The sequence below is a fragment of the Biomphalaria glabrata genome, chromosome 4 (genome assembly GCF_947242115.1).
Source record: "Biomphalaria glabrata chromosome 4, xgBioGlab47.1, whole genome shotgun sequence".
NCBI lineage: Eukaryota > Metazoa > Mollusca > Gastropoda > Planorbidae > Biomphalaria > Biomphalaria glabrata.
Genome location: NC_074714.1, coordinates 35,605,449 through 35,614,680, shown reverse-complemented (window position 1 = coordinate 35,614,680; position 9,232 = coordinate 35,605,449). Strand labels below are relative to the sequence as shown.

At 33.7% G+C, this 9,232-nt stretch overlaps 1 protein-coding gene across 8 annotated transcripts in view; it reads right to left on the bottom strand.

Moving 5' to 3' along the window:
* Positions 1–10: 10 nt before the first annotated feature.
* The window catches only part of LOC106054102 (cAMP-dependent protein kinase type II regulatory subunit-like), an 81,356-nt gene continuing 72,134 nt past the window's right edge, over positions 11–9,232 (bottom strand). For 5 of the 8 annotated variants that reach the window (XM_056026929.1, XM_056026932.1, XM_056026930.1 and 2 more), the window contains 9 exons: positions 8,667–8,808; positions 8,454–8,555; positions 6,139–6,213; positions 5,195–5,215; positions 4,745–4,810; positions 3,837–3,845; positions 2,561–2,624; positions 1,694–1,762; positions 11–1,592 (listed from right to left, as the gene is read on the bottom strand). In XM_056026929.1, the coding sequence (XP_055882904.1) occupies positions 1,462–1,592; positions 1,694–1,762; positions 2,561–2,624; positions 3,837–3,845; positions 4,745–4,810; positions 5,195–5,215; positions 6,139–6,213; positions 8,454–8,555; positions 8,667–8,808 (679 nt within the window). In that variant the 3' untranslated portion in view covers positions 11–1,461. The remainder of the gene's footprint in view (positions 1,593–1,693; positions 1,763–2,560; positions 2,625–3,836; positions 3,846–4,744; positions 4,811–5,194; positions 5,216–6,138; positions 6,214–8,453; positions 8,556–8,666; positions 8,809–9,232) is intronic. The other 3 variants (XM_056026926.1, XM_056026927.1, XM_056026928.1) reach the window with 3 other exon arrangements.

The following is a 9,232-nucleotide window of genomic DNA, read 5'->3' as shown; positions in this document are numbered from 1 at the left end:
AAATCAAGTCTCAAGTCAATAATTTTATTGGTTAAGTCCTACACATGCAGCAGGTGACTACTGAATAAACACAATGGGAAAAAGATTTTGAAAAAAAAAAAGTTAACATTCACTCTCAAACTAATGAAAACAAAACAATTGCCAGCCAAAGTAATTTGAAAGCAGATGTTCTTCTATTTTGGCCAATTCTAGATTCTTTTTTTTAAATTTATTTTAAACTTCAGCTGTGAACAAAATTGTACAGAAAATGTATTCACCCATAAATACCACATACAGCTATGTGACAACAATTACAATCAAAGTTGGCAAGAGAATTGCTGCATTAGATATTTTGCAATGATTCCCACATTTTTTTTCACTATTGACTTGTTATTTCTATAACATTGAGTGCAGTGATCCACATTTAGATAATGAAGGAGAACAACATGATAGGAGGATCCATTATTCATGGTTGACAGCATAATGCTTTTTTTTTTTATAGACATATATGTATAATACAGAAATAGTTGGGCCTTTCTAACATTTATTCCCATGCTTACAGCATCAAATAAAATCTTTGGCCCATTAGCACCGTCCTAAGCAACATCACATGGTCATTAAAACAACACATAATAACACATAGATATATTTGATTGAGCAAATTTGAAACAGAAAAAAATAATGATGATTTGGTATTTAAAGCACACATATAACTTCTATTTATTATGTCAAACATATAAATAATTTCTTAAGAATGACAGAGCAAAATACAAAGGATCAACATCACATATATTTTGTTACATATTTATATGTGGTGTGTATACACTGATGTTATTTCCATATTGCTTTGAATCTTACCCCCCAACCCCCAAAGGAAAACCCTAAAACCAATCACTCACCAAGTTGAACTGACCCAAGAGTGTTGTGAAAACAAAAACAAAGAGAACAGATGAATGGGTTCAAAAAAAAAGATTTGATTGAATAAACACAATACAAATATACATTCTGAAGTCATTCACTGCACTAGAGCATGTTGAAGATGTTTGATTCAAACAGGGAGGCAATCAATACTATTTTCTGTTCATAAACCATTTTACCAGTACCAGTAACATAATGGTTTCTTCCTGCATTGTTAGCCATACAATGGTTATTAGTAATGAGGTCATTGCAATGCTATTGTTTCAATACCACATTTGAGATAAGCATTTTTAGGACCACTTTCAAGTAAATTGTATTCTAGCATAATACTGCTGTTCATTGCAATAATAATGTGCTCACACTAGACAAAAGATTGAGGTAGCTATTTTCAAAAAGGAATTTTTGTGATAAGAGAAAAATCAGTTTTACCCTGTAAAATATGAAAACTTTTGGAAATTTGTCCCTGATTAAAGTCAGGGTTTATCACTTTTTACCTAGCTAACATTCAGAATTCATTCTTGATCCAAAGGTACTAATTGAAAACTAAGTTTTTATTGGCTAATTTCATCGTAAATCAGAGATATTGGACTTGTTGCCAAATATCTGGACTAACTGGGCTTCATAGTTTTCAATGTTTCGCTTCATAATGTTCATGCAGGGACCCATCAGTCTTTCAAAAGCATGGACATCCAGCACTAAATGGAGCAAACAAACAAAAAAACATGCAATGAGATTTAGCCTACATTTTTAGCCTAGAATAACTTCAGAAATATTACCAACATTTGATATCACTAACCTGCACATTTGACAGGGCCAATGGCATAGACTGAAGCAGCTCGTGGTTTATTAGTCACTAATGCCAATTCTACAAAACAAGAAACATTGGACAACTTTAAATTTTTTTGGGAAACACAAGTGAAGATCGATATTTATTAAGCATATAATGAGGAAAAAAATTAATGCAAAGAAAAAATTCTGACAGTATATAAATAATTCTTGCTTGTATACATTACAAAATATAATAAAGAGATGTTTTATTTTTGTGTCAATTTACATCTATTTTATTAAAATTTTTGTCATATAATGCAGTTTTATTAATTTCCTTGGAACTGCCCATCACAAATAATTGTAACACAGAGCATCCTTGTCACTGATGGAGAAACAAATGAATATGTTATAGTTTCATGTGATTTAGTAACTGAGCAAGTGACTTGGCTGCATCATTATGGAAACTTGTCTAGGACTAAATGTTAAGTTCTTTGTTGTCTTGGTGATAAAAGCATGATTGATCAAAACATTGGTAGCCCCATATTTGAATAGGATAGCTATGGCACAGAGAGCCTTGATGGTGTAAGGAGAACAAGCTCTGGGTAACTTAGTTGGATTATTCCTTCTTTTCAAAGACCAGGATGTGAGCAAATACTAAGTGTGATGGGGCAGGGAGCCTCAGTATAGAGGAAAGTTTCTGTGTAAATGTTTGCATTACATTGTTATTGATAAGGAGCTTAGGCACATTGATTGAGATAGAAGCCTAGATGTACATTGAATACACTCTGTTCATGGGATTAGTCATTAATGGAAAATGAGGGAAATAAGTTCTTGCTATAGATCATTCACTAATTGCTTTTTCTACAAAGCACTCACACTGCTGACAGTCACTCACCTCCAAAATATCCTCCTGGGCCTATACGATTGATTTCTTTTTCAACAGTAGCCTTAGGGTCAGCCTGTGAAAAAGCATTTAATAACACACAGAATAACTTTATGTCAGATTTCTGGTAGAATAAATTTAGTACAGTAGACTCTTTGATAGTAAAACACTTCATAATATGACACACTCAGAAATCAGACATGGCATGATGTAAATTCATGTAATTAATGTATACTGTATACTGTGAATGTAGTACAATTAAGTAGTGGTATGTGAAAGCTGAAATCATGTTTTGTATTTTTTGTAATTTGTCTTTTAAGTGTTCATTTTAAATGGTACCCTTCAAAGTCTAAGAGAAGATCTTATTATGACATAAATTGAATACTTTGAAGTACCCGGTACAGCTAACCTTTGACTATTCCATGTTTTCAGTTTTCCAAACCCTTTCGGTCTTGTAACCACTGAACTATCAAGAGTCAACTATAGTTCTATAATGCTAACTAATAAATGCATGCTTTAATTCTGAGATACATTCTTTGGAATATTTGAATTATACAGTGTACAAGCTGCAATCCATTAAATAGCCAGTCAGTTGCTGTAAAAGTAGATATGAGTTCATTCAGTACTAAGAGTAGCAATGACACGAGAAGGAAAAAAAATCTGGTAGAATGTCACTACAAGTCACACTGTGAACACCAAATCAATCTAGCAAGTATTATTGTAAGCAAACATAAAGCAGTTAGTACACATGCTAAGTGGACTGACCAGGACTACCAATCAGTTACAGCACATCAGTTAAGAAGTCTAATCAAAGAGAGTAGGTACTATTTTAGAAGAAAATAATCTTCACATAGGCAAAAAATGTTTAGAATTTTTTTTAGTAAATATCTATTGAAACCAACACAATACAAGACTTAGAAGAATAATAGTAATATATCCAAATGTACTGACTAGAAATCTAATTTAAACTTTGGCTAAAAAAATAATAATCTCCAAATATTTAAAGAATAATTGTTAGAAATTACATGAGAATTTAAGGTAAGTTAAGACAGAGAAATCCTAACACCTATGAGAAGTTTTTTGAAAAAAAAAAGTTAATTTAAGAATTATGCCTCTAATACACACCAGGTATCTCAAATACATTTTTTAAAGCATGTTTTTTTTTTTTAAAAAAGCATAAGCTATTGTTCTATGAAATGAAAATTCAAAATGATTTCTCTATAAATAAAAAAACAAACTCAAGCTTTGAAAATGAGAAGAAAACCATCAAACTAGAAAAATCTCTTACCCCATCTGCCTGAAATAGGAAACGTGGAGACACATTAGAAGGATACTTTGATGATACAGTGCCCAAACTTTTATTGGTGTAATACTAGTATAGGGGAAAGTCAAACTTGAGAGCTAATGTGACCTTGTGGCTTGTATTCTGAGGCCACAGCAATACTAATGTCTCATGAGGGAAGACTAATTAATTTTTCCTTTAGGACTGGCTCAGCATAAAGGGGAAAACTCATTAGATCAATATAAATTTATATTTATTCAAAAAAAGAACATATTTACATCCGGTGCCTGTCAATTTGTTATCCAAAACATCTATGCTCTATTAGAGAATTCAATTCTTAGTAAGTCATTTCCCTTCGGATTCAAGGAACCCTTTCCATGCTCTAATGGCTCATACACATCCTCCCATAATGCACTGTTTTCTTTGTCAGTTTCTAAATAGGTCATCAGGGTTATGGTTTTCAATTTGCAATTTGTTTAGAGGTTGTTTTTTGTTTTGGTTTTGCTAATTTACTTTTTGGTCTACTGCCCAGAAGTGTTTTTAAGTTGTTTTTTACCAATGGTGTTGCTCTAGTCAAATGTGACTATTCATTTGTGATGTTTGCAATCTATTTTGGGTGTTCCATATTCTAGGATTGTTTCTACTAAGCCTTAGCCTTCAGAAATGCCCCCACACTAAATAGACCCACCAATAGCATCTATTTTGTTATACTTGTTATACATTTATAATCCTATATTACAGAAACCTAGCCACAAAAATACACAGAAACTTATATTCTCTTGGAGTCTACCTTTTTAGTTTTCCTGTAGACTGACCATTAATTATTACTACGGTACCTGAACAAAGGGAGCAACAAAAAAATGTGCAAGTGGGTAAGTAAAGAGTAAACAATATCAAAGATAATTTGAACTCACCTTGTTGATCATGGCCACTCGTACCTCACCTTCCTCCACAAAATACATACAATCAGCCTTGTCACCCTAGCAATACAAACAGGAGGAATCTTTAACTAGGACAATTTACAGTTTACAATTAGACAATTATACACAGGAATGTATATATTTCACACTTGAATAAGAACCCAAGTTTAACAAACTTTATAAATATGAAGTCAAAAAACTTTTAAGAAGGTTTAAATTGTAAACATACAAATTTATCAATAACAGCACAGAGCACAAGCGAGATGTTTAAAGACAAGCTTAACTACTATTCTTTATCTAAAGAAGCAATAGTGAAACCAAAAAAAAATGTTGAGTCATTTCATACAATGGAACTCAAAAGTGCATGTTATCCTAATGCTAGACAGAAACTAAGTTTTGATACGCTATGTTAGGTCACTGTTAGACACGCAGCACACAACTTACAACATGTGAACCTTCACTGCCCTAGCAAAGGAAAATACAACAAATAAATAGCAATGATGATTTTATTTATTTATTTCAGTGTGCATTCTAATAACTCTACTTGTTAGCTTACATAATTCTCGGATGCTAGTTTTCTATGTATCCCATTCACTGGCTACCCACCTAGGAGAAGGAAAACTCTGAATTCAAAACTCTGCTGCCTTGCAGCTATACCCAATCATGGGAAAGGCTTTGGGAGTCAACCCTGAGGAAAAATCAGGAGCTTGTGACCCTAAGGCAGTTCGCAGCACCCAGTGCTACACCCTGGCAGAACCTGCGACGCCGCTGACCCTTAACTGTATCGGCACTGCCACTACTTTGGATACATCAGCTGCGTGGAACTGATGTGTGGGCCACAGCTAATGCCCAGGCATTCATCTCATTTCCATGAGATGATCCATAGTCGCTTCGCGACTGAAGGAGGCCATAGAAGTAGTAGTATTCTATTTAATTTAAGCTGCACACTTTTTGAGTTTGTAAAGGGTCTGAAATTCAGATGCAGCTTACATTCAGACCATAGCTTACATTCAGACCATAGCTTACATTCAGACCATAGCTTACATTCATGGCCTAAAAACCAAAACATTGTTGATGCAACATCCATGAGGAAAGAGAAGCTTGGAGCATCGCCACACTGACTGGTAAACAAAGAAATGGGGGGAAGGAAGGAAATGTTTTAGCTTGTACCCAATGGTTAGGTCAGCATATTTGTACTAGGCAGACCAGAGTATTGTGTGGATTACAAAAGAAGTTGCTGGGGCCCATCAGATCAATGGCCATTGTTTTACTTCCCTGTTTCATTGAACTGATGGAATAAGACAATAATATGAAGTATAATATTATTTAGAGGTATCATATAACAAGAATGACAAAATATTGCAAATCAGAAAAGCAAAAGGTCTCACCTGAGTTATAATTTTATCTCCTGGGGCAAATGCTTGAGAAGTCAAGGCATCACACACATTCATACGCTCATACATCTGAAAAAAAAAACAACAAAAAAACTTATACATTTCAACCAAGACTCTCCTAACATCAAACCGGAGTGTTCTGGTTTGCCTGCAACAAACATAGAAACAAAATAGTATTTGAATTCTTGATTCAACTTAAATAAATATGCAGCTTAGTAACTGTGTTAATAGTCTTAATGGCAAATAAAATTCACATTCAGGTCAAAACAAGTTTCTTTAGAGGCATGAGACTGCAAAGGATGAAACTTATTTATATTAATTAGGGATCAATCATGAAAATTGACATTCTCTTGAAGGAGAAAAGGTCAGAATAAGTGTATATTTTTTTCAATTAGTAAGATAAAAAAAAATCATTATGTATTTGTACATCTTAAATTGTCAACACAGATGTAGATGCTTTTCATGAGATTAATGTGTTGTTTTTTCTTTTGTTATTGTTTATTTGCCAATTATAGTAATAATCTTAATCTGCAATATTAAAACACTATTTACTATAAGATTGAGATAGATAAATTATGAAGTCATTTTTTGAGGTGAACAGCAGGATTCCTGAGACAATGTTCTTCTTTCAGCCAAGACTAAACATCTGATCAATGGTGAACCTCTAGCTAAATGTTGTCACACACAAGTCCATCCCAGGCTTTATCACAACCTCTGGCTAGAGTCTCAGGTCAAAGGTGAGTTCCTCCAGTAGATCACTACTTGCTAGTAGTCCTGACAGTAGCCACAAAATGTCCCAGTCTATTTAGCAACCAACAACCAGCTACACTGAGGGAGAAGAGAGGCACCTCCCACCATTCAGTAGTACACCAAAATGTCTACTTACTAGACCTAGCATTATTATTTTAAAAAGTATAAGTTTATACAAAATTGGTGAGAAAAAACCAACAACTGAGATCCACTACACTGAAGAAGTCCACCACACAGATCTGAAATCTAGCCAGTCACAAGAGTTGAGCTGTTACACCAGCCAAACCTTTTTCATTTTTCATATAAAAAATACAATTTTAAACAAAGACAAACTAATTATATCAATAAACTGCTTCATTTGGTCCATCAAACAAGATCATATAGGATTAGTACAATTACAATCAAGCAAGATATTACAGAACAAAATAAATGATAATGAGCAAAAAAAAAAGAAAAGGGAACCTTGGGAACCAATCTAAAGGGCCTTAACTCTCATATCAAAAGGATTAAGAACAAGCTAAGATAAAAGAAGAAAAAAAAAGGGAAAGAAAGCGGAGGAGAGGGGAGGGTTAGGGGAGCCAGCTATCCATCAATGACCAACTTGTTGTTGCCACAAACACCAGGCCATAGGGGAAGACAATTATTTGGCTGGCAAGTGCTAGATGGAAAAACTCTAATGAAGTACATCATGTGACCCTGGACCAGGATGAAACACCAACAGATGGTGCTTAACCATTAATTAGATGGGAAGGCCTTAATACAATGCAGGAAATAAAAGGTTTATCAAAGCAACCCAGAAGTTTATATTGTTGGCTTACTTAGTAATGAAATAATATTTTATCACACACACACACACACACAAAGTGTTACAAAGTATTCAGTGTTCAACCAATCAGTTTCATTAAAATCAACTAGTAAGTTAATAGACAATCAAATCATCTTGTGAGAAGCTTCAAAGGCCCAACTTTGATAAAGTTCAGAAACTCAATGATATGGTCCAACTGTACACTAACTTTATCTACTATGTGACTTCTTCCTAACCATAACCCACCTAAGAAATTAAATTTTTACTTAAAGCAAACATATGTGAATGTGTATAATTGCATTAAATGAATAATCTAGATCAAATAAAGTTGACACACAGATTAGTCTATAAGTTCTCTACATTTTAAATATGTACCCTATGTTTTTCTAAAGAATTGTTATTTGTCAGTTAACCAGTAGGTTGATGTTTTAGGGTTGAACTGATACACTAACAAATAATTAAGTATAAGGATTAATGTTGTCAAATATTTTTAACACTATTCCATTAGACAAGATGATGACACAACAATGATCTCCCTTTATTTCTTTTTCTCATCTGCATTGCAACACCTAATCTGATTTTCCCAATGTATGGGCCTACATAAATAGAAGAAATAAGTGAATGCTGAAATTCATTCCTTATTTTTGAGTTCCATCAAGATATTAGAAAAAGGGATAGAAATTGCTGGAATTTTCACTAACTGTGATCAACCTTTCAAGACAATCTATCAATCTAAAAGTGTTTCAGTACTTACATCAAGTGATTTCAGCATGGAACAGCCTTCTATTAACTTCTCATACCGCTTCCTCTTATTGAAGGCTGTTTTCAATACTATTCTTCTAAAAGTCTGTCTGTCCTGCAACGATCCCAAATGGTTTAGTGGCAGAAACTCTCAAATGTACAGTCTAACAGCTTTAGATCTATTTCAAGTTAGCAAAAGAGAAACATGAACCACTGTGCAACTTACCAGACCCCAGACTGTGCCTTTTGAAGATGCCACTATGGTGGCTGCTCTTGGCATATTATACATCAAGGCTAACTCTCCAAAGAAACCTTCATTGTTGTAATGGCCAACTATTTTGTTGTTGACTTTGATATCATATTTCCCACTGGACAGAGAGGTTTGAACAATACATTAGATAGGATTTAAAAATACATTAGAACAATACATTAGCTAGGATTGAACAATACATTAGCTAGGATTGAACAATACATTAGATAGGATTGAACAATACATTAGCTAGGATTGAACAATACATTAGATAGGATTGAACAATACATTAGCTAGGATTGAACAATACATTAGCTAGGATTGAACAATACATTAGATAGGATTGAACAATACATTAGATAGGATTGAACAATACATTAGATAGGATTGAACAATACATTAGCTAGGATTGAACAATACATTAGATAGGATTGAGCAATACATTAGCTGGGTAGAATTTGTCTGGGAAATAGGAATTGGGATTAAAACAAACAGGCTAATAAAAGCAGTGCAAGGTTACCATGGAACTAACCAGTGTGGTT